The 25,341-nt window shown below is 44.3% G+C and overlaps 2 protein-coding genes and 1 non-coding gene across 4 annotated transcripts in view; 1 reads left to right on the top strand and 2 right to left on the bottom strand.

The window, feature by feature from the left end:
* Window positions 1–5,000, bottom strand: part of MYNN (myoneurin) — a 33,732-nt gene extending 28,732 nt beyond the window's left edge. For both annotated transcript variants that reach the window (XM_036755135.1, XM_036755136.1), the window contains exons 1-2: window positions 4,880–5,000; window positions 3,803–4,103 (exon numbers count right to left, since the gene is read on the bottom strand). In XM_036755135.1, coding sequence (XP_036611030.1) covers window positions 3,803–4,068 — 266 coding nt within the window. In that variant the 5' untranslated portion in view covers window positions 4,069–4,103; window positions 4,880–5,000. The remainder of the gene's footprint in view (window positions 1–3,802; window positions 4,104–4,879) is intronic.
* Window positions 5,001–9,543: 4,543 nt separating this feature from the next.
* TRNAV-AAC lies at window positions 9,544–9,616 on the bottom strand. The gene has a single exon. It is a non-coding gene; the product is annotated as a tRNA-Val (tRNA).
* Window positions 9,617–18,328: 8,712 nt separating this feature from the next.
* Window positions 18,329–25,191, top strand: ACTRT3 (actin related protein T3). Its single transcript, XM_036753170.1, has 2 exons — window positions 18,329–18,678; window positions 23,239–25,191. Exons 1-2 carry the CDS (start codon window positions 18,479–18,481, stop codon window positions 24,155–24,157), a joined length of 1,119 nt encoding a protein of 372 aa, XP_036609065.1. The 5' UTR covers window positions 18,329–18,478; the 3' UTR covers window positions 24,158–25,191.
* Window positions 25,192–25,341: the final 150 nt, after the last annotated feature.

Here is a 25,341-nt window from a genome sequence, read left to right as displayed (position 1 = left end):
TCAAGTGTAAATTAGTTTTTATTTTCTATCATTTGGTTAGTATCCTTGCCATCACTCCTATCCAAAAACGGGATAAAACCTGTTTATAAGAATGAAGATTTACTTTACAAAAGGTTTTCCTTTGAACATGGCTAGTTCCTATAGAGATGAAATGCAGCACAGATCTGCTTTTCAGAAGAAAACAAAAGATATTTACCCTCCCCTCTGATCCTTTCTCTACCCAAAGACTCTACATGAGCACATAGATACAACTTTCCCAACAGGGTTAAAGAGATGAGGGAGTCAGTAGAGAAACCTTTTTAACATATTACTTTTAGCAAAACAACAACAACAAACTTTAGAAAACTTCCAAAGGTTTGTTTCAGGAATGGTAAAGAAGGGGAAAAAAATCCCCAAAACTCTATTCTTTCCTTCAATAAACCCTGGAAGGAAACTCTTTCAGAATCAACAGGTGGCAACAGGAGAAAGGGATAGCAGCAGCAACCAAGAGTGACTCTCTGAGTTCTCCGGGTCTGTACAGCAGCAGCCTGCTCCCCCCCACCCCCAGCACCCCTGCTCTCCAGCCCAGCACAGGCTGTACCTTCTTTCACACATAACCTCCCCAACCCCCACTGGTCTCAGAGGGGGCATCAGAATCCTCTTCCATCCTTTGTCCCTTCGCCTCCTTCATTCAATAACCCCTCCTCGTTAGAAGTCCACTCATTCCAGATTATGTCAGCTGTAGGATACTGACCTCCCTCCCTCCAGGACATTCTTCCTCTTTTCTCAAGGAGCTCCACCTTTGCCACCTTCTCCTCCCCAACTCCCGTCCTGGTACCGGGGGCATGTTCGTGGACACTCTCCCTCCAGCTCCCAAACTCCTGCCTCTCCTACGTCCTTAAGCCCCAAGTCTTAGCCCCATCAGTCCCACACTGGGCCCTGATCCTAACCTCCTTTTCCTGTGCTTCCCCCTTTCCATACCTGCTGCTCGCCACCATCAACATTCCCACACCTTCCACCCTTAGTCCTTCATTACCCCTGCTCTGTCCTCAAACCGACAATTAGACAGTCCAACTCTGCGTTGTCCTCAATCCCTGAGCCCCCAACATCTACTCCCCTCCTCATAAGGGCCTGCTGACAAAGCTGAAGGAGATGCCACAATCACACCGCTTGGGCACAGTATAAATTCAAGTTATCCAACTGCACTCAAGGCCTCCCTGTAGCAAGGCAGTCTTTTTATTCCTCCCAAGTTCACCGCCAGTCTCTTTCCCCCAAGAAGCCACCCCAAAGCTTTTCTTCTTCCCTAAAGTTCCCCGCATCTTGTCTAATTTCCTGAAAAAATGGAGACAATTCCTCTCCTTCCCTTCTCTTCATCCCCAACCCCTAAACATCATCTTCCACCAGCCTCCTTTCCCCCAGGTTCTGACAAAAAGAGGACTGCTCCTCTACCTGTGACTGGCTACCCCTCCCATCTTCTCCAGCAGATCGTATCCTCAATTGTAGGCCCTCCTCAAATCTCCAAGTCTACCCAACTGGTTCCTTCTCTACTGCCATCACATACATCCCAGTCTCCCCCCTCCTTAACATCTTTTAGTAGACTCTACCATCCCCTCAAGCTATGTCCCCTAGCTCTTCTCCTTTTCTCAGCTAAACGCCCTAAAAAAGCTGTCAACACACAGAACCCCTCCACCCCCTGCTCTACAGCCTTATCACTCAGTGAGGTTACCGGACCTCTAAATTGCCAAATCTTCTCCTTGGTCCTAAATCCTCCTACATCAGTCGCTGACACTGGGCACGTTCCCTCCTGGTTCAACTTCTCCCACCTGGCTGACAGCTCCTCCTTGGTCTCCACAGAGGATCCCCCGCCTGTGGGTGCTCCCCAGGTTCTGTCCCAGGCCCTCTTCTCTTCCAAACCCAGACTCACTCACTCACACTCTCTGAGGTCATCAGTTTCCCGTGGGTTTGATGGTAATTTCTATGCAGACTCTCCCAGCCCAGTCTCATTTCAAACAGGCTTTCTCAGAGAGATCATAAACTCAACATGTTTAAAATCCAATGAGATGATATTTGCAAAGCACTCGTCACAGGGCCTGGTATGCAGGAGACACTAGAGGAATGCTTCTGAATTGTTCTCTTTCCCCTAAACCATCCTGTCTTCTTCGGGAGGTCCTCCCCACCTCCCTTGTGCCTCAGGGCTGTAATATGGCCATCACCCCTGACTTCTCAGTCTCCCTCAGCCCTATGTCTAATTAGTGGCCAGATCTCACCATTTCTACCTTCACAGCATCTCTCTCAGCCGACTCCTGTTCTCCACTCATGCAGGTGCCATATTGGTTCAGGCCCTTACTACGGTACTCTTACCAAGATTATTCCAACAGCCTCCTAAAGGGTCTCCTTGCCTCCATCCGCCTCCCTCTCCAGTCCATCCTACATGCCTTTCCTGAAACACAGATCTGAACCTGTGCAACCAACTCCAAGGGCTCCCTAATGCACAAGAACAAAATACAAATTTCTGTTTAGCTCTTAAAGCCTTACAAGATCTGGTCTCAACCTACCTCCCCAGTCTCACTGGACATCACCACCACCCCCTTCCACCTCCACTGCAGCCAAACTGGCCTCCCCTTGGCTCCTCACTCACAACGCTCCCATTTCCAGTCTCCCAGGCAGAGAAGGCAAGGCCTCCTTAGCCCAGCCCCAGAGTCCCTCTCTTCCTCGGAGAGACTGTTCAGATTCCATGTTCTTCTGGAAGCCTTTCCTAATCACAATTTCAGTCACCCTGACTATCTTAAGCTACTTTGTATTTAACTTGGATACACACACACAAACATATACACATACACACACATTTATACTTGTTAACTTTATGTTTATGAGGCATAGATTTTTATACATACTTGTCTCCCCCAACAGAACATTAGTTAGTTTTGGATACAGATTGTTTCATTCTTTGTCCTAGTTTCAGACACATAACATTTGTCAGTGAACACAAAGGTGGCAGAAGGAGCTGGCATCAAGGGCAATCCGGTGCCAACCTCCAGAAAACCAAATACAGAAAGCATTTCCCTGCAGCACAGAGACAGGGAGCTTGGAAGAACACAAAACTACAACAGCACTAACCAATTCCCTACCAACGGGAGAAAAGGTAGAGAGAAACCTGGCACTCAGTTGGATTTTGTCTCTGTCTGCTCTTCTGTTACTTATGTTACAATTTACTTTGGTTTGTTTTGGTTAAGAGTCAGAATCAAACTCTTAATGCCACGGCTAAATCTCTTTGCTGTCTGGACTTGGGAGATATGCTGCATTTGCATTCCCTTGTACCAGCATGCTGCTGAACCCCATCTCTGTTCTGAGGGTCACGCTTATCAAATTTCCAGATGACAAGAATCTGGCAATACAAATTGGGATGAAAAAAGATTTCAAAAAGCTGGAAAAACAGGCCAAATTGAATGTGAAGAAATGTAACAGTGACAAATGTGGAGACCCCCTCCTGTGCGCAAGTACAGGAAGAGGTAACCCAGACAGACAGCGGTGCATAGGGCAGGGACCTGGGGACTTCATGGACTGTGGAGGCCACATCACCCCAAGGCCGAATGCTATCTCAGATGAGAACCTCGTTACTTTTTGCCCTTCTGTGGTGGCAAGGCGAGGTGGGGCCGGACGGTGAAAGGCTGGGATGCTAAGCCTGGGGAAGGGAGGGCTGGTGAAGATGACTTGACCCCAAAGGGAAACCTGGGACAGCAGGCGGAGACATTGCAGCCCAGCATCGGGGGAGAGGAAGCTCGGGAGGTCTCGGGGGGCTCCCCCAGCGCAGCCCTGCCCCTACCTGTCCAGGTGCAGCGTGCCCGTGTAAATGAACTCGAGTAGCTTCTGGAAGCCGTCCGCCTTCACCTGGCTTTGGTCCAGGAAGACATCGCTGTGCGGGGAGTCCCGGTACACGGCCCCGAAGTACTCGCTGAACGAGGCCAGCACGTTGCGGTGCGCTCGGAACTGCTGCTCGCCGATGACCACGGTGCAGTCACACAGAAAGCCCGCCTCGCGCTGCGCGTTCAGCCGCTCCAGGAGGTGCCCGCAGTGGTGCGACGGCCGCATCCTGGGGCTGGCCGGGGGTCCGAGAGCCGGGCCGCCTGGGGGAGGGGGGGGCGGAGAGGAGTGAGACCCATGGGACCGGCCCGAGGGATCCCGGGGGAGGGCAGAGGTGCAGGGGGACTGGAGGCTGCGAGCGGGGCCGCTGGGAAGCGAATGACACCCGTGGGACGGGGCCAGAAGAGCTCCGGGGGCGAGGGTCTGCAAGCTGGGCCAGTGGGGAGGGAGGGGAACACAGGCGTCAGACCCGCGGTACTCGGCCTGAGGGGTTCCGGGGGCGTGCACGGGGCCGGGGGGTGGGCGGTCTGCGAAAGGGGTCGCGGGGGCAGTGGGGGAGAAGCGGGTCAGACCCTTGGGACCCAGCCCGAGGAGCTCCAGTGACTGGGGTTTGCAAGCTGGGCCGGTGGGAGTGATGAGGGGAGGGGCTCCGGGGGCGGGCACAGGTGCAGAGGGCTGGGGTCTGCGAGCCGGACCGCCTGGAGGGCGGGTAGGGACCACCGGGGTCAGACCCATGGGACGGGGCCTGAGGGACTCCGGGGGCGGGCTCCAGAACGGGAGAGGCCGACCCTTCCCACCCCGGGCCGCCGCTACCACCTCCTCCATCCCCAGAGCCCTAAGGGAGAAACAACTCTGGGCCCCGACAGGCCGAAGGACGCGTCTACACCCTCCAGGGCCCGACTTTAAAGGGCCGGCACGCTGAGGAGCTCCAGCGGAGAGAGAAACTGAGGCCCGCCCGGGCCCGCGGGCCCCGCCCCGTCCCTCCCCGCGGGCAAGCCGGGCGCGGGACTTGGGGCGGGTCGCGAGGGCACTCGCTCACCTGGCGGCACCCACCCGGGAGGCACTTTCTTCAGTCGCTCGACGCCATGTCGGGGGACGTCACCGCGCCCGCCGCGCTCCGGCGCCCCGGCCCCGGCCTCCGCGCTCGCCGCGCTCACTTCCGGTCTGCGGGCGTTCCCTAGCAACGCCCCGGGCCCCCTGCGGGCCGGGCCCTGGCCGGGCCCAGGCCGCGGGGCCTTGGAGCCTGCCTAGCCAGCGCGCCCGCCCGCGAGACTACGGATCCCAGCATGCCCTGCGCCCGGCGGCCCTTCGCCCCCTCCCCCGGCCCCTCTGCCTGCTGGGAATTGTAGTCCGGCCGCAGCCAGTACCGGCCTCTAGCGCGGCCTCTCCTGTTCTAGGACACGCGGCTCCTTTCCGGGCATGAGGGTCCCGGACGCAGACCTGGCTTCCTCTACGAAGCAGGTGGCACGGCGTTGTGCGGGGGCCGGAAGGTCAGGGTCCTCAGGTAGAGCAGTGTATGCTGGGATTTGTAGTCCACACCTTCTACCCGGGAGGAGACCACCTACACCTTTATGGATGCGGGAAGGTACTAAGTGATATTGGGGGGATTCATGGCCCATCGCAGCAACCCATTTACGGAAACAAAAAGAAAAAAATCTCTTCAGTTGCCACTGTCCTTACTCCCCAAAACTTCATATATAGAGGGTGTCCTGTATGTAGGTATGCATGGATAGATGGATAGATAAATGACTCTTAGGACACCGTCTATTTTTTACTTATAATACTTACATACACATATCTAATTTGAGCCTTGCAAAAGCTCTGGGAGGTAGGTGGTATTATCTCTAATTTAGAAATGAGGAAACTAAGGCAAAGAGTAACTTGCCTATGGACACACAGCTAATCTGAGGCTAGATCTGAATTCGGATCTATCTTGACTCCAAGTCTGGGGCTCTGTCCACTGAGCCACAAACTCAACTGTGCCCTCTAAAATTTCTCATCCCCCCTCAAAATTCCCGTGGCTGCCCCTCCCCCACCCCCAGTCAGCTGAAATTCTTGCCTTATACTTTACCAAAAAAAAAATTGAGGTGATTCACTATGTCCCTCTTTTCTCCCCTCTTCCTCATCTCCTATCACTCAGGTGTCTTCTGACAGCACCTCCTCTTTCACCCCTGTCTGACGTGATGACGAATCAGTCTTACTGCTTACTAAGGCTAATCCTTCTACCTGCTTAAGCGATCTCACCTCCTCCAAAAGATTGCCGCCTCTATCATCCCCACTCTTTCACTTAACTTCAGTCTCTCCCTGTCTAACTAGTACCTTCCCTACTGCCTACAAACATGCCCATGCCTCCCTCACCCTCAAAAAATTTTCACTTAATCCTTCCATCGCCACTGTATCTTTTCTGCCTTTTGTAGCTAGACTCCTTGAAAAGGCCCATCTACAACAGGTGCCTCCACTTTATCTCACCTCACTCTCTTCTTAACCTCTAACAATCCAGCTTCCAACCTCATCCTTCCAGTGAAACAGCTCTCTTCAAAGTTATCAGGGATCTACCAATGGATTTTTTTTTCAATCCTTATTCTCCTCAATCTATCGATTTTAACACTGTTGGTCACTCTCTCCTCCTTGATATTGTCTTCTTTCTAGGTATTCTGGACTTCACTCTCTCCTGATTCTTCTTCTAACTGACAGCTCCTTCTTTCTTCTTTGCTAGATCCTCTTCTAGATCATGCCCTGTAACTGTAGGTGTCTCTCAGAGTTCTCTAGAGGGCCCTCTTCTCTTCTTCCCCTATGCTACTTCAGTTCCCATGGATTAATATCTATGTTGATGATTCTCACATCTTCCTATATCTGGTTCTAACCTTTCTGCTGACCTCCAGTCTCCTGATTCCAATTGTCTTTCAGACATCTCAAACTCAACATGTCCCACTTATACACTATTGGTAGAGTTGTGAACTGATCCAACCATTCTGGAGAGCAATTTGGAACTATCTCCAAAGGGTAATCAAACTGTGTGCCCTCTTTGACCCAGCAATATCACTATTAGGTCTGTATTCCAAAGAGATCATAAAAAGGGGGAAAGGACCTACATGTACAAAAATATTTATAGCAGCACTTTTTGTGGTAGCAAAGAATTGGAAATTAAGGGGACACCTATCAATTAGGGAATGGCTAAACAAGTTACAGTATATGAAAGTAATGGAACACTATTGTGCTATGAGAAATGATGAGCAGGTAGATTTCAGAAAAACCTGGAAAGACTTACATGAACTGATACAAAGTGAAGTGAGCAGAACCAGAAGAACATTGTATGAAGTAACAGCAACATTGTGCCATGATCAACTATGATTGACAGCTCATCTCAGCAATACAATGATCCAAGACAATTCCAAAAGACTCATGATGAAAAATACTATCCACATCCAGAGAAAGAACTTTGGAGTCTGAATGCAGATCAAAGCATACCATTTTCACTTTACTTTTTTGTGTTTTTTCCCTTTTATTCTGTTTCTTTTTCACAACATGACTAATGTGGAAATGTGTTTTACATGATTGCATATATATAACCTATACCAAATTGCTTACTGTCATAGGGAGGAGAGAGAGGAGGGAAGGAGGGAGAAATTTTGGAATTAAAAATTTTATATAAAAATGAATGTTAAAAATTATCTTTATATTAATTGGAAAAAATAAAATACTATTTAAAGGGAGAAAAAAAGAAATTTAAAAATAAGGAAAAAAGTCAACATGTCCCAAACTGAACTCATTATCTTTTCCCCTAACCCTCCCCCTCTCCCACCTTCCCTGTTATTGTAGAGGGCAACACCATCCTCCTAGTCCCTCAAACTCATAATCTTTACTCCTCAGTATTTCTCCCCACCCCCTATCCAATCTGTGGCCAAGGTTTGCCAACTTCACCTTTGTAAAGTTTCTCATATAATCCCCCTCCTCTCCTGTGACACTTTCCCTAGCCTGGTCCATACTCTCACCTCCTCATACCTGTACTATTAAAATAACCAGCCTGTCCCGTCTCCATCCTCAATTCAGCCACCAAAGTGATTTTCGTAATTAGGTATAAGCATGTCGCACTCCCCACCCCCCAAATCCTGGAACTCAATAAACTCCAGACTCCCTATTGCCTCCACGAAGAAATGCAAAATGCTTAGTTTGGCGTTCAAAGCCGGTCATAACTTAGCCCCTTCCTACCTTCCCAGTTTTCTTTCACGTACTTCCCAACCCATATTCTTTAAGCCTACGACACTGGCCTCCTGGCTATTCTATGAACAATATACTCCATCTCTTGGCTCCAAGCGTTTCCTCAGTCTGTCCCCCGTGCCTGGAATACTCTCCCTCCTCATTACTGCCTACTGCCTTTCCGGTTCTTTAAACCCCAACTAAAATACCATCTACAGAAAACCTTTCCGAACCTCTCTGAATTCCAGTGCCTTCCCTCTCTTAACTGTTTTCTATTTATCTGGCATGTAGTTTATACATATTTGTTTGCTTACTTTCTCCCCGATTTGATTGTGAGCTCCTTGGGGGCAGAGACCGTCTTTTCCTCCTTTGTGTAACCTCAGAGCTTTGCATAATGCCTTGCTTCTAGTGGATGCTTAATTAATGTTTCGTGACTGATCATCTGTTTTTTGTTGCGACAATTGTAATGCCAAACATTGATAGAGCACTTTAAGCTGTGCAAAGCATCAATCTAATTTGAGCCTCACAAAAACCCTAGAAGGCTAGTACAGTTATACCATTTTATAGATGAAGAAACTGAGACTGAGAGGTTAAATAGATTTCCCCGGCTGGTCCTCACCAGGACACATCAATCAATCAAAAACTACGTGCAAAGCAAAGAAAAAGTTTGCTTTCCTGAGTCACTGCTCTCCCTTCTTTCCTTTCGCCGTCCCTGTTCAAAGTAATATTTGTGTGCTAAACAAAAAGAGCCTGTAGATTTCTTTTATTTTAGCTCTCCTTCAAGGGACTTTAAAATAAACATTTTAATTTACCAAGCATTTATTTTCTCTTCCACATTCCCCCTCACCCACTGAAAACAACAAAACCCCTGTAGCAAATACGCACATACCAAACAAATTCCCACATTAGCCTTCTCCAAACATACATATTTCATCCTGCATCGGGAGCCCCTCACCTCCACATCAGAGAGCGGGGTAGCATCCTTTATCGTCAGTGCGTGGGCTGGTCACTGCATTTGTCAAAGGGTTGAAGACTCTCAAAGTAGTTAACAATGTTGCTGTTAGCGTATACATCGTTTCCTGGTACCTAAAAGAAGCTTTGGAGGCTCTCCCTTGCCTGTTTTTCCCTCTCTTGACTCCACTGATCCTGGGCTGGTCCCTTGCCTCGCCTTCCACCCTGAGCCCCCCAGGTGAGCAAAGGAGGTACCAGAGACGTCAGCAACCCGTGTTCTAGCGCAGCATTGCTGCCATCAGAGCTACTGCGCTGGGTAGCGCAAAGGCAAGCAATATTACGCGACAGGCTTTCTAACCCTACTGTGAACTTTTAAGAGTCAATTTTAAAACTGCCTTGAGCATCTAGAGCCAAAGATCTTAACCCAAAAGCAAAAATACACTCACTGAAAGAGGGTGAAGATATTTTTCAAAAAGTTGTAAAACATATGCATGCGTGAATAGCCCTCTTCTATGAAGCAGAAAGAGCGAATGGGGGAAAGAGAAAGAAAAGAAATGTTTCCGCCCGGTTTCGAACCGGGGACCTTTCGCGTGTTAGGCGAACGTGATAACCACTACACTACGGAAACTTGCTTGTCGCGAGTTTTGGGAAAGTCCCTGATAACAAAGTCTTAAGGCTTTCCTCAGCGAGGATTTCTCTTTGCTTCTCTTCAAAGGCAGCCAATCGGAATGAAACTGATTTATCCTTCCGGGCTTCTCACAGGTCAGGGAGAGAGAGAAAAGCTGGGACGGATTCTGGGAAGACGGGAAGGGACTCTATCAAAAGCATACTGAACGAGACATTTTTGGACATGGCCAAAGAAGGAATTTTTTTTTTTTAATTAAGCATGTTTATTACAAGGGCGTTGCATTTCTTTCTCTTTTTTACCTGTGGTTGAAGGCTGGAAGAGGGAGAGAAATGTTTGTTAATTTTTTTAAAAATAATTTTAAATAGGTTTAATATGAATATATATATATAGAACCAGTATCAGATTGCACGCCGACTTGGGGCGGGAAGAGGGGAAGGATGGGGACAAAATGTGGAACTCAAAATCTTATGGAAGTGAATGGTGAAAACTGAAAATAAATTAATAAATATTTTTTAAAAAATAATTTTAAAAATTAAAAGGCTACATCTGAGCCCAGCCGATGCAGAGATAATGGAGTGGAGACCTAGGAGCCTCCTCCCTCCTCCTTCTCCGTCCCCAATTCTCTTTCTTCTCTTCCCCAGTCCTCTGCCCTTCCCCAACTCCTCCTCCTTCGCCTCTCCCCCACTCCTCATCCTTTCTCCTCTCCTCCATCCCTTTCCCCTCTCTTCCTCCCCCCATTCCTCCTCCTTCTCCTCTTCCTCCTCCATCTGGTCCCCTTTCTTCTCCATCCCCTCTTTTCCCTCCGCCCTCGGTTCCTTTTCTCTCCTCCCTCCGCCCCCCCCCCGTTTCCTCCTCCATGGCCCCCAATACAATCTATGCCATCTGCTGATGGATGGGAAGCCCATTAGGAATTCAGGCCAGCTTGGTCTACATCCAAGCTAGCGGACCCCCAGAAGGAGCAGAGTGTCAGCCTGCCTACATGGGAAGGCTTGTACCCATAACCTGCACTTTGAAAAGATACACAGCATCTCAGGGCATTTAAACGAACAGCTGAGGCCATTTCTTTTCGCGTTTAGCCTCGGTGGTGGCCGGGAAAGAGTGGGGAACACAAGTGACCCGATGCAGTTCTGCCACAGGTACGACCACTACTTCCTGGATGACCCTGGGCAAGCTGCTTCCCTGGCCAGCATCTTATCTTAATATGAAAACGAACTGCAAAATCGAAGTGCATAGTGGCTGCAGAAGGGGGGTGGATTATACTGTGATTTCCTTCCTATATAGGAACTTTCTATATAAGGAAGGCAGCACCTTCAGGTCACAGTCAGGGGTGTCAAAGGTAAAACTTGAACTCAGCTCTTTGTGGCTCCAAACCTCCTCATCTAATAAGCTATAACTGCAACTAACATCACCAATGTGATAAAGGGAAATCCCTTCAATTTTCATTTATTGTTGCATTTCCCCTTCCTTTCCTACAACCAATAGGAATTTTAAAAGCCTCAAACGTTTCCCCATAAGTCCTTTTTCTTGATTTATTCCTGGGAGCAACTTTTTGTGAGTGGCATCTTTTTAGCTTTTCATCACAAAGTGCCTAAGAGAGTGATGTGGTAACTGGACTTATGATTTCATTGAAATAGGGAATTCTCAGACGGAGAAAATCCCTCTATGAATGTAGTTGGGCACCCTACTGACTCACACTGGGAATGGCAAATTGAAGACCCAGAGCTCACCTATTTGTACCCTCAGAGTCCAAAACTTGTCCCGAGGGGTTTCAGGAATGTTTGTCTAGTGCTATATATAGCTCATGAGCCCTGTTGATATTCTGCTTCCTGCCATGATTGTAACTTTATTATCAATTAGTCAGGCAAGCTTAATTAGCTTTTTAGAAAGGAGTATTTCCCACAGTTGCATTTTTGGTGCAAAACATCACCCCACTCCATCTATGACATATTCTTCTATAAATATTTACAGAATCCAGAAAAAGTGGACTTAAACTTGAACAGCACATATAGCAAAGGATTAATATAACCCTTGGTTACTGGCAGTCTTTTCCCTTCTTGGTGAGATGCTGAAGAAATTCCCCTTTGACATTATATAATTTCTTTGCTGAGTCCTTTGTGGAGTGTTCCTGTGTTGTATCTAGTTTATTCTTGACTTTCACTGAAAACGCTGCTGCAAGCCAATGATGTTCTGGGTGATGATGGGAAGATGGAAAGTCCAAAATCTTCTGGATTCTTTAAGGATCAGAAAAGTACTCCTTAAGGCAAAGAGGGAAGGGAGGATGGGAAGGAACCGAATAAACCTGAGAGTTGCCCCTAGCCCCAAAATGGTTTTGTTAGAATATTCTTTCTTGGCTCCAGCTCATTGCACTTTCTCTGCCCAAACTTGATATTTTCCAGGCAACCACAAATTTCTTCAGTCACTATGAATAGGTTCTTTCCCAATGTCACTTCCCAAACATGGTCTAAAGTCCTTCATTTATTGATTGATAGATTGGTTGAAATATGTTCCCATCTCATTAACATATCCGTTAATTTAAATAGGGTGGGGTGATTGATTGATTTACTAAATTGGGCCCTACCTTTACCAATAAATAGTCTTAGAACATGGATTCTTCACCTAGGGTCCCTGAACTTGGTTTTTAAAAACATCCTAATAAATATTCAAAATGATTGACTTCCTATCTATTTCTATGTATTTTGTTTTATGTGTTCATTAACAACATTATTCTGAGAAGGGATCCAAAGGCTTCGCTGGACTATAAGGCCAAGAACCCCTATCTTAGAGAAAATGACCAAATACCATTGAGATATCTTGCTAGGCTTTCTTTTTTTTTAATTTTTTTTTTATTTTTAGTTTATAACACTCAGTTCCACAAGTTTTTGAGTTACAAATTTTCTTCCCCTCCCTCTCCTCCCCTCTACCCCCCTAGACAACATGTAATCCGATATAGGTTCTACATATACCTTTGCATTAAACTTATTTACACAATAGTCAAGTTGCACAGAAGAATTATATACAATGCAATGGACCATGAGAAAGAAGAAACAAAACAAAATAAAAAAAGAGAGCAGATAGTTTGCCTCAGTCTGCATTCAGACTCCGTAATTCTTTCTCTGGATGTGGACAGCTTTTTCCATCAAGAGTCTTTTGGAGCTAGCTGTCTTTGAACCTTGCATTGCTGGGAAGAGCCAAGTCTATCGAAGTTAGTCATCGGAGATACGGTATATCTGTAATCGTGTATAATGTTCTCCTGGTTCTGCTCCCCTCACTCAGCATCAGATCACATAAGTCTTTACAGGTTGTTATGAAGTCCGTCTGTTCCTCATTTCTTATAGCACAATAGTATTCTAGGCTTTCTTTAGAATGGTTTGGCCTTCCACTTCCAATGGTTTTATAGGGTGAAACTGCTCATAATTATCTCTCTGCTCACGTTCGTGGTCTTTGAATTTTCTTCTCCCTGACATCTTTGGTAATTTCACTGTCCCACCCCCATACTCCTACCATCCTCCTTTATTCACTTTCTGACTCTGTGGCTCTGGTGGTGGTTTCTTTGAGGGCTGGATCTCAGAGCATCTCAGCCTCCTCTCTCACTAGGTAATTCATGGTTCATCAGTCTAGATTTCTGCCCCAAGTGACTTTTGGGTGATCACAACAGGCCCTAGCTAAATGCTACGCCCTTTCCTTCAGCCTTAGTATCACAGCATTAACCTCCCCCCACCCCACCCCCAAGAAGGTGTGTGGACCTGCTGTCCTGTCCCACTCCCATCCCTACTCCATTCTCTGGTCCGGCATCAGCAATTCAGAGCTCTATGACGTTGCTGCTACAGGGTTGTGGCTCCCAGCATGCTTTTCCTCCTGAAGGGCTGACATCTGCCTCGCTGGCTGGCTGTCCAAATTTCCACAGCCTGGAGTTGGAGGCTCCACTGGACTAGAAAAGTGGGGAGGGGCACGGATGTATGGGATTGGATTGGGTTTTGTGGCATACCTGTGTGTCTGGTTCTCGGGTCTGCTCCTGCAGCTTTGATGCCCGTAGCAGAGGAGGTGGGGAAGGAGTACTAAGTGAGCTCATGGTCAGTGAAAGTCAGTTCCTAGATCTTTGTTTTGAGGGGCTTTTGTTTTTGTATTTTTTAACCTTCTTTTGGATTCTGTGTATCCTAGACCACAAAGACAGCTTAAGTAACTTTAACTTTGGTGCATAACTTCCATTTTGGAAAGGTTTGAGAGTTCCTGGGGATCAGAGAAAATGTCTAGTCCTCTATCTTGTTGCTCATGTGACCTGAAATTTTCTTAATCCTTTGAAAGATTTTCAAACAAGTTTACATTCTAACCCAGGATTGTTTTTGAAAGCTGTCACTCCCATTTGACAATTAATTTACATGTTTGCTAATTAAAATCCTTCGGGGCTTTTAAAAAAATCTTTTTGTTGTAGCAATTCATTTATATTTAACTTCCCATCAAAATTATAGTCAGCACTGATACCATTTTCCCATTTTTTTATTTTCAATAATTAATGATTCAGGGTTAAATTCTTAATCTTATGCTATTCTTTTTTTTCTTATTACTACTCTTCTTTGTTTATTATAAATTCTGATCTTAAGTCTTACAAGTCAGGAGCCTATGTACTCATGAGGACTCAGGATAAATCCTATAGTCCTATCAAAGTTTTGATTATCTGTTAAAATGGAGTCACTTTCATTCTTCATGATGTGTGATATTTGCAACACCCAATACTTACCAATTTTTTTTTTTGAAGAAAGAGTTCCAATAAGAATCAAGGGAGTGTAATAGGGGTGGACTGACCAATGGGGACCAATTCTTGAATTGTGCAGATATGCCCTGCCTAGATCCAGTCCCAAATGACCACACAGAAATTTTAGGGTGAGCCTATTTCTGGCCATGATGACTCATGGTTTGATTGCTGAACAGAACAGAGAATATATTAAAAGGCCACCTCCATCCTCTGCACGTTCCTAGCCCTCTTTCCTCCTGGTGAGCCAGAGATGAAAGACTACTTTAAGCTGCCTGGTGGGGGAGGGGACACTGACCAAATTCCTCTCCTCCCTCTCCCCACCCCAAGTCCCCCACAGGCTGTAAATCCTCTACTAGGATGTGACACTTGTTGCTTATGTATTTGTTCTTTGGTAATCCTAGACAAATGAATATCTGGAGATGAAATTGCCTAGCGGGGAGCAGCTGAGGTAGTCATCAGAGCGGCAGTGGCTAATAGTAATGGTAATAGTAGAATTAGAAAGACAGTCATCCCAAGGAGGGCATCAGCTATTTTTCGTTGAAATTGTGAACTTAAATGTCAAATAAAATGGGCATTTGTACAACACGGTAAACCAGGAAAAGATTATACAGGAAACTATGAGTCTCAATTATGTACAGCTTGCTTTATTATTAAATATAAATATATGTAAAATATATAAAACTATAGAAATGTTTTCTCTAGATGTTAAACATAATCTATTTCTATATTATGCATTTTATATGTAATTGTATATATTATGATGTTAAATGCATATTAAATACATAAATGTTACATTAAAATGACAAATGTATGCTAATCTATTTCTATATTATGCATTAATATAATATGTAACTATACATAACATAAAGATAGTGCTAAATACATATTAAATATATAAATGTTATATAAAAATGACAAATGTATGCTAAATTCAACAAGTAACTTTCAGAGCTGTCCTGATTGCCTGTCATTTCTTCCTGGCCTTCCTTCTATTCTCATCTACTTGTTTTTAAAAATAGCTTCATATCCAATTTATAGTAATGCTCAAAGGATATGGACAAGCAGTTCTCAAGAGAAGAAATCCAAGCTATCTATAAGCATATTTGAAAATGCCCAGAATCACTAATAATTAGAGAAATGCAAATCAGAGCATTTGAGGTTCTACCTTACAGCTGTCAGATTGGCGTAATTGACCCCCCCAAAATGACAAATGTTGGTGGGGCTATGGAATGTTAGGCACATGACTATACTATTGGTAGAGCTGATGGGGATAGGATCTGAACCCCCAAAGGAAAAGACCGTGTCTTTGGGATCTGGACCCCCAAAAGGAAAAGCCCCTGGACTTTCCCACATGGCTCAAGTCCCTGGCGTTCACCTGGGGCAATGGGCTCTTCCCAGTTAATTAACCACCCTTTCATTGTCCACACCTGGCATTTCATTGCTTCCTTTTGTTATTGTTTTCATACTGTGACTTTTAAGAATTGGACATTATTCTAAGGAAACGTGTGAGAGTTGTAGCTCTTAAACATCACACTTCAATGACTATTAGAGATGCTGTGGTAGCTGTTCAAGTCAAGCACGTCAGAGATCTTTCAGACGCCAAATAAAATTAGACCAATGTCACTGAATAACAAAGGAAAGTTTGGTGGGGAAAAAACACCAAGAACTGACAAATTATTTTTTCAAAGTACCCCAATTAATCCTTAAAAAACAAGCAGAGACCTTCAGAAGAACTGGTATCTGGAAGGATTGTTATTGATTCTTCTGTAGTGTGTTTATAGATTTCTTGAAATGGGAAAAACTTTAAGAAAAATCCATTTTGAGGAAAAAATTTTATAGCAAGTTTCTCTGATAAAGGCCTCATTTCTCAAACATATAGAGGATGAGTCAAATTTATAAGAATACAAGTCATTCCCCAATTGATAAATGGTTAAAGGATATGGACAGGCAGTTTTCAGACAAAGAAATCAAAGCTATCAATAGTTATATGAAAAAATGTTGTAAATCACTATTAATTAGAGAAATGCAAATTAAAACAACTCTGAGGTACCACCTCACACCTATCTAATTGGCTAGTATGATACAAAAGAAAATAATGAATTTTGGAAGAGATGTAAGAAAATTGGGACACTAATGTTGGTAGAGTTGTGAACTGATCCAACCATTCTGGAGAGTAATTTGGAACTATGCCCAAAGGGCTATAAAAGTGTGTATACCCTTTGACCCAGCAACACTACTACTAGGCCTGTATCCCAGAGAAATTTTTTAAAAGGGGAGAGAACCTTTATGTACAGAATATTCATAGTAGTTCTTTTCACGGAGGCAAAGAGTTAGAAATTGAGGGTATGTCCATCAGTTGGATAAAGGCCTAACAAGTTGTAGTCTATGATTGTGATGGAATACTATTGTGGTGCTATAAGAAATGGCAAGAAAAACCTGAAAAGACTTACAGGAAGTTATGCAGAGTGAAGTGAGCAGAACCAAGAGAACACTGAACACAGTAACAGCAATATTGTGCTATGATCAGATTTAGCTATTCTCAGCAACAATCATCTAAGACAGTTCTGAAGGACTAAAAATGAAAAATGCTGTCCCATCCCCAGAGAAAGAACTGATGGTATCTGAATACAGATTGAAACATACTTTTTTTTTTTTACTTTATTTTTCTTGAGGGTTTTTTTTTCTTTTGGTCTTATGTCTTCTTTCACAACATGATTAATATGGAAATGTTTTCCGTGACTATGATGTATAATCTATATCAAACTACTTGCCTTCTCAATGGGGGAGGAGGTTGAAGGGGGAAAGGAGAGAATGTGGAACTCAAAATTTTAAGAAAGAATGTTAAAAATTGTTTTTACACGTAACTGGGGGAAAATAAAATACTAAATGAAAAAAAAGAAAAGAAAAATGCTATCTACTTCCAGAGAACTGATGGAATCTGAATGCATTCATTCTTTATTTTTCTTGTTTTTTTTTAATCTGTTTTCTTTCACAATATAACTAATATGGAAATATGTTTTGCATGACTGCACATGTATATAACCCATATCAAATTGCTTGCTTTCAATGAGGGGAGAAGAAAGGGAAGGATGGAGAGAATTTAGAACTCAAAATTTTTTTAAAAGAATGTTAAAAAAATTTTACATGTAACTGGGAAAAAAACATATACAAAAGAAGAAAAACCAGTTTTTAAAATTTGTTGCTATTAAGAAAAATGTTTTTCATGGTCAAGACAATATAAAGACTAGAGGACTGAAGTCTGGAAAAGGAGATTTTCACTGATGAAACTCGCTTTTTTGTTCAAGGCTCTACCAAAGATATTGTCAGAAGAAATTTAGGTGAGTCGATAAAATCTGGGCTTCTTCATGACATGTAAGATTTCACCCCCAAAATATGTTTGAAGAATTTTTGAAGGCTCAGAAGTCATGTCCCCATGGAGGGAATGATGAACTCTGATCCATATATTTATGTTCTGAGAAACAGAATTATTCCAGAATGCCCAAGTGGAGATGGAGTACTGTAACGCAACCTTGTGAACCTTATGAAAGGTTAAGAAATGTATTTGACAGATAGAGGCAAATATGCCTGAATGGCCTGGGAACCTGCCTGATTTAAACCCCACTGAAAACCTACAGGCTATAATCAGGGCTAGAAAAATGGATTGTTGAGCAAAGGTACAAGTAACATACAATGTGTTATGTGGTTTCATGATGAAGAATTGAGCAATATGTGTGTCAGAGTTTTGGGAATTCAATGCCAAATCATGTGAAACAAAATCATGGAATGCATATTAATTTTTTTAAAACTGTAAGAAGTCTTGAGGTTTCTTGTAAGTAATAAATATAATTGTTTTATTTTGTCCCAGTTTATTTGCATTGGGTGTTCAGGCTACATCCACAGGAAGGGTGGAGGGGCTTTAACCAGACACTTCAGGTGACTTCATAGTGCCTGCATTGTTACACACACTTTAGAGGGCCTTGGCCTAGTGGGGAGATCTTAAAGGGGACGGGGAAGTGAAGGAAGAATTGACTGGCACCAAAGAGAAACTGGCGGGGGCTAGGGAGCATGCTGGTGGCCCCATCATTGACAAGGAAGATGTAGGCACCAAGAGGATGAACTATGGCACTGCTGTGGTGATAGACAATGGGTCTGCAGTGCTGAAGGTGGGCTTGGCGGGGAACAGGGAGCCCCAGTTCATTTATGCCAACATAACAGGCCGAGCCAAGGGCAAAGCTGGGGCTTCAGAAAACTCACAGAGGGATCTGTTTGTGGGTGAGGAAGCCCAGGCCAGGAGATGTGCCCTCTCCATCAGGTAAACTCCTTTTCCTGTTTCAGGGGAAGGGGGTCAGGGTGTAAAAAGAAAAGAAGATGATTGGAGATAGAAGGGAAAGGAATGGAGCTGAGGCTTATTTCAAGTTTGTGCACTTAGGTCCAAATCCCAGCATGTGACCTGAGTTCAGATTCCAACCTTGCTGTTACTACTACCCAGGGTGACTTTGACCCGGCCAACCTCTTTGGACCTCAGTGTACTCAGCCATAAAAGGAACAGCCCGGAACTTTTATAGTTGTTCAGTAGGGTCTGACTGCTCCTGGCAAAGATACTGGAGAGGTTTGTCATTTACTCCTCCAGCTCATTTTATAGATGAGGAACTGCGGTAAACAGGGTTAAGTGACTTGGCCAGGGTCACACAGCTAGTAAGTTTCTGAAGCTGAATTTGAACTCAGCAAGATGAGTCTCCCTGACTTCAGGCCCAACATTATTCACTGCACCACCAGGCCCTGTCTTAAACTACATGATCTCTAAGGTCTACCTCTGAATCCTATAAGCTTAGGAAATGATAAATGAGAAAGAAACCGTCAGGAGAGAAATCAGAAATGGTAGTAGGTAAGGAGATTGTTTCCTTACTTTTTGGAGGGGGGAGGAATAAAGGTAGTGGAATTAAGCAAAATAAAGGAGTAAGGAAATGAACAAAAAAACAAAAAAAAACCCCATGGAATTAATAGAGCGTTCATCTTTTATAAAGCATTTTCTTTTTTACAATTAATTTAATTTTTTAATTAACAATTTTCTCTCCTTCCTATTTCCTCTCCCCATTGAAAAGAAAAAAAGGGGGAAAAACCCTTGTAACAAATGTGCATAGTTAAATTAAAGAAATTCCTGCATTGGACTTGTCCAAAAACATATTTCATCCTATGCTGAGTCCATCATGGCCTCTTTGGGGTGGGCAGCATACTTCATCACCAAATGGAGGGAGGTTGGCCATTGTGTTGATCAGAATTCTTAAGTGTTTCAAGGTTGTTTGTTACTCAAAAAGTGGTTCTGATATGGCTACTCATTTTAGCCTTTATCAATTCATACAAGTCTTTATTACAGCACAATATTACATATCATCATTTGTTCAGCCATCCCCCGTTGATGGGTACTCCTTAGTCGCCAACTCTTTAAAGACATAAAACTTGCATTACATATGCATCCTTTTGCTCTTTCTTTGATCTCTTTTGGGTATAGCCCTAGTAGGGGTATTGCTGGATCAAAGGGTATGCATAGCTTTTTGGGCGTAGTTCCAAATTGCTTTCTAGAATAGCCAGACTAATTCACAGCTCTACCAACATAGCATCGGTATGTCCCTTTTCCTGTAGCTCTTCTGTTATCATCTTTGATAATCTGACGGATGTGAAATTGTTGTTCAGTTGTGTTCCAACTCTTAATGACCCCGTTTGGGGTTTTCTTTACAAAGCTACTGGAGCGGTTTGTCACTTCTTTCTCCAGTTCATTTTACAGATAATGAAACTGAGGCAAACAAGGTCAAGTGACTTGCCTAGTGTCACATAGCTACTAAGTATCTGAAGTCAGATTTAAACTCAGGTCTTCCTGATACTCTCCCACTGCCATGCTGGGCCACCTCCAGTTGTCCTGGTCTATATCTGGCCACTAGACCCAGATGGCCCGGAGGAGAAAGTGAGGCTGGTGACTTTGCACAGCCCTCCCTGACTTAAATCCAATTCACTTGCATGTCATGGCATCACCTCCCTGATGTCATGGTTCTCTTTGAGAACAAAGCACAAACACTGGCAACCACCGTACCATTGGCATGAAATAAAAACTCATATAAAACCCTTTAACACATCTCATTTGTTGATGAAAGTAGGCGCCAAATATCAGACAGCTTGGGGGGGGTAGTAGGCAAATCAGGAAGACCTGAGGTCAAATTGTGCTTCAGATATTTATTAGCTGTGGCCCTGGGCAGATTATCAAACTTCTCCCAGCCTCAGTTTCCTCATTAGTGAAAGAGCAGTATTTGACTCAGCAGCGCCTAAGTTCCCTCCTAGCTCCTAATCCCTGATTCACTTTGCAGATGAGGACACTGTATGCACAGTGCTTGTTGGACCTGCAGTCAGGATATCTGGGTCCAAGTTCTCTTAACCCATTGCCTCATATACCTTTAGTCTTCTACTGTCCACTTCTTAAGGTCAGTTAGACTGTATGTTTACCTGTCCCTCCTCAGCACATTGCAGACTGACTTCTGATCTCACCACTCCACAGAAAGTACTCTAAAGGTTCACCAGGTTGATTTCACATATATAATTGACACCATATTACTGGCTTTCTTCTTGGGTAGGGGGTGGGGTAGGAGGGAGAGAGAATTTGGAACTCAAAATTTAAAAGGAAAAAAATGTTTAAAAAATAAATTAATTTAAAAAAAAAAGACATTCACCTGGGCTCTTTTCCTCACTAAATCCTATGGCCTTTCCTTAGTCTTCATCCTACTTGACCTTTCTGACACATATTCCTTAATTCTTCCTCACAAAACCAGACTTATCTCATTGTGGATGAAGCATACCTTCTCTGACGTCCATTTATCTATTCCTAGCCTTGATGATAGCCTATGGTGTTAAATGAGATTTAACTCTCTGAAGCTCTAGACTCAGAAGACTGACCCTCCGGCTCCTGGTTCCTTTTCCTTCCTTTGGCATCCATGACTCCTGGCTCTCTTCTTGGACAAACCCTTCTTTGGTCTCCTTTGCTTGATCACCATCCATCTACTGCCCCCTTACTGCAGGTATTCCCCAACGTTCTTTTCTGGTCCCTTCTCGCTCTATACTCTTTTCCTAGGTCATCTCATCAGCTTCCCTGGGTTCAAATATGATTTCTACCGTGCAGATGTTTCCCAAGGTTTTCATGCAGCCCTCGGTGTGACCTCCAGGTCCACCTCACCAACTACTTGCTGGAGAACTCCTCCTGGATTCCTCCATCAGTATCTCAAATTCAACGTGTCATCCAGATCCATTACCTTGGAGTCTTTCTGAGATCTTCCCTGTCCCAATCATATTGCCTACCGAGTCCTGCGGATTTTGCCTTGATAATATCACTAGCATTTTTGTTGCCGTTGGATTGTTTCAGTTGCATCCGACTCTTCTTTCTTGGCAGAGATACTGGAGTGATTTGCCATTTCCTTCTTCTCTAACTTACTTTACAGATGAGGAAACAGAGGATAAATGACTCGCCCACGGTCGTGAAGCTAGTAAGTGTCTGAGGTCAAATTTGAATTCAGGTCTTCCCGACTCCAGGTCCAGCACTCTTATATACTGAGCCATCTAACTGTCCTGTATCATTAGCATCTATTGCCTCTCATATCACGTGGCTATCTCCCTAATTTGGGACCTCCCCATCTCTTCCATGGGAATAGCCTTCTAGTGGATCTCCCTTCTTCAATCCATACTCCCTACAGCTGCCAAAGCAAAGATCTTCCTTCATTTCACATCACTCCACCGCCTGCCTTCCATCTTCCAGTCACACTGGAAGGACTACTGGCTGGTCCCAGAGCTTGGCATTCCACCCAGGTTCTCTTTGAAGCATTTGTACCAGCCGACCTCAGGCCTTGGAATGTATGTGACCTTCTACTTTCCTCTGAAGATTCCTCCTCTACCAAGATTCCATGATCCCCTCAATTTTTCTCCTTCTATTCCCCAGGATCTTGTGTTGGGTTTCGGATATAACAGGCACTCAATTGGTTGAATGGCACTGAATTGATTCCTAGTCTTGTGGTTTGCTGTCTGCGTGACTTTGGGCAAGTGTGAGCATTTATTACTCCATGCCAGGGACTGGGCTAGGCACTGGAAATACAAAATACGGTCTCTGCCTCACAGGGAGCTTTCTGCACTACATCTTGTCAGGAGAATTGGTGCGGAAGGCAGGAAGTGCTTTACAAATCTTTGGGGGCAGCGAGGTGGTACAGTGGATGAAGTGATAGACGTGGAGTCAGGAAGATCTGAGTTCAAATCCAGCCCCCACTTACTAGCTGTGTGACCCTGGGGCAAGTCACTTAACCTGTTTGCCTCAATTTTCTCATCCATTAAATGGGAACGTTAATAGCAGCTACCAACCCAGGGTTGTTATGAGAACCCAATATTTGTAAAGTGCTGAAAGTACTATATCAATCCTAGCTACTGTTAGCATTATCACGAATGTTTTAACAAATGAGATAATAATTACAAAGGACTTAGCACAGTGCCTGGCACAGCATAGGGCCTTTATCAATGTAAGCTATTTATTATTATTATTAATTATAAATGATTCCTTCCTCTCCTTGCCTAAGGTCACACAGATGATAGCAAGTGGTTCCTTCTACCTCACTACTATCCTCTCAAAGGGATAGAAGAAAATCCAAAAGCTGGGGAAAAATAAGGAGGAAAATGGGAAGGGCCAAAGAGAAGAGACATCAGGGTAACAGAGGTCCTTGGGGGGATGTAGCAGTCCCTACATGGGATCCTAGTGCCTTCCAGTTGTATTTGTTTTCCTGGGGAAAGGTGAAATCTTGGGGGGAGGGGAGGGAAAGGAAATGAGGGCTACTCTTTACTGTACTCTCTGCAGCTATCCAGTGGAACGGGGCGTTGTCACCTCCTGGGCAGACATGGAGGCAATGTGGAGGAATGTTTACGAACATAACTTGAAAATGAAGGCTCACGAGAGCCCAGTGATGCTCACAGAGCCAGCACTCAACCCTCTGGCTAATAGGGAAAGGATGACCGAGTTATTCTTTGAGAGTTTTGAGGTACCAGCTCTTTATGTCTCTATCCAGTCTGTCCTGGCTCTCTTTGCCTCGGGCTATACAACAGGGTATGTGCTGGATTCAGGCGCTGGTATATCCCAATGTGTGCCCATCTTTGAAGGTTACTGCCTACCTCATGGTGTCCTTCGGTTGGAACTGGCTGGACGAGATCTCACCGAGTACCTTATTAAACTCCTCCAAGACCATGGCATCTTGCTGCTCAGCCCATCAGACAAAAAGGTTGTCAATCACATCAAAGAGAACTACTGTTATGTGGCTGCCAACTTTGATGAGGAACTGACTAAGAATCCCGCCATATTGGAGAAAGCTTACAAGCTGCCTGATGGGAAGACCATCAAACTCCATGATGAAATGTTCCGATGCCCAGAGAGCCTTTTTCTTCCAGGGCACCTGAATTTGGAGGCTCCTGGCATTGATAAGCTCTGCTTCAATAGTATAATGAAGTGTGACACAGATTTAAGAAACACCTTCTTCTCCAATATTGTCCTTGCAGGGGGATCAACCTGTTTCTCTGGTTTAGACAAGAGACTAGTAAAAGAGCTGGCCCTCATGGTGCCTGCCAACACTTCTGTGAGGGTTTCTGCCCCACCAGACAGGAAAATATCTGTGTGGATGGGAGGCTCTATTCTTGCCTCCCTCTCAGCCTTTCAAGATATGTGGATCACTGCTGCAGAATTTAAAGAGGTCGGAGCCAACATAGTACATCAGCGATGCTTCTGAAAATTCATTACTGATAAGATGCTAAGGAAAAAAATGTGTGTGCATGAAACAAAGAATATGTGAAAAAGAAAGAAAGACAGAGAGACAGAGAGAGAGAGAGAGAGAGAGAGAGGAAGAGGAGAGAATTTGAAGAGATTTTACCTAATTTTTTTCTGGGAGAGTAGAAGACATTTTAGCTATACCTTTGCTCCAATTCCAAAATAAAACACGGAAGGGAAAAAATAATGACTATTTATTGGATAATTAAGCAGCAAATAGTTATCAGGTACCTGCTCTGCAAATATGAGTTGAACATCTAATTGACAGCACTCCAAGCTCTGGGTTTACACAGTTGTATAGTTTCAAACTTGGGGAACAGCCCCCAAGTTACTTTTTTTTAGCCAAGAAACCCATTTATCCAAATTATAACAAAACAAAAATCAGAGAAAGTGTACATGGGAAAATACATACCATACAACACAGAATCAAGGAGCTCTCCCATTGGGAATGAGGTAATTCAGCTCAAACAAAAGTCTTAGATCTCTCTCAAGCAGAAATTCCTAGAGCCTAGTGTAGTAAGTTGGGGATACAGACATGATGAAGACCACTGGCACTTTCTTTTATTGGCTTCTCCCCAGTCTTTTCTTGCTGAATGTCAACAGTGCCTGAAGCCTGAAGAATCCTGAAAAGACTCTTGAGCTCAAAGACAGCGAGCCTCTCCTCTTTCCCAGTCTAGACAGTGGTGCTCACACAGGTGCAGGGTGTTGATCTCCACCAGGGAGGAGAGTGTCCTATACCAGCCGGATTTGGGACTCCCCAAGTTACTTTCTGGTTCATTTTCCTCCATCCCAGGTTTCCCTGAGAACCGCAGTTTAGCTTAAATCTAGGTCTCCCCAGTGACCATTAAAAGTGCCCTCAGCTGTTATGCATGTACCCAAATCACAATGTATTTGGGAAAGAGAACAGCTTTGATTTTACCCCAGAGACTATTATACAATACAAAGGGCTCATAGTAACCTTTTAACCACTAAAACTAAAAAAAGAAAACAATTCTCATTTCCCCTTCTATGAGTCTCTCTTTCTCCCTAAGGACAAATACAATTTAGACTCACAGTCCTACCCTAAGAGTTAAGAGTTCCTTGGAAGTCATATACACAGCCTGAAAAAAGAAAAAGTAAAAAAAAAAAACCTTCCATCCCTAAGGA

Source organism: Trichosurus vulpecula, chromosome 4 (genome assembly GCF_011100635.1).
Source record: "Trichosurus vulpecula isolate mTriVul1 chromosome 4, mTriVul1.pri, whole genome shotgun sequence".
NCBI lineage: Eukaryota > Metazoa > Chordata > Mammalia > Diprotodontia > Phalangeridae > Trichosurus > Trichosurus vulpecula.
The sequence above is the reverse complement of the archived record's forward strand: the minus strand, read 5'-3'. Positions and strand labels throughout refer to the sequence as shown.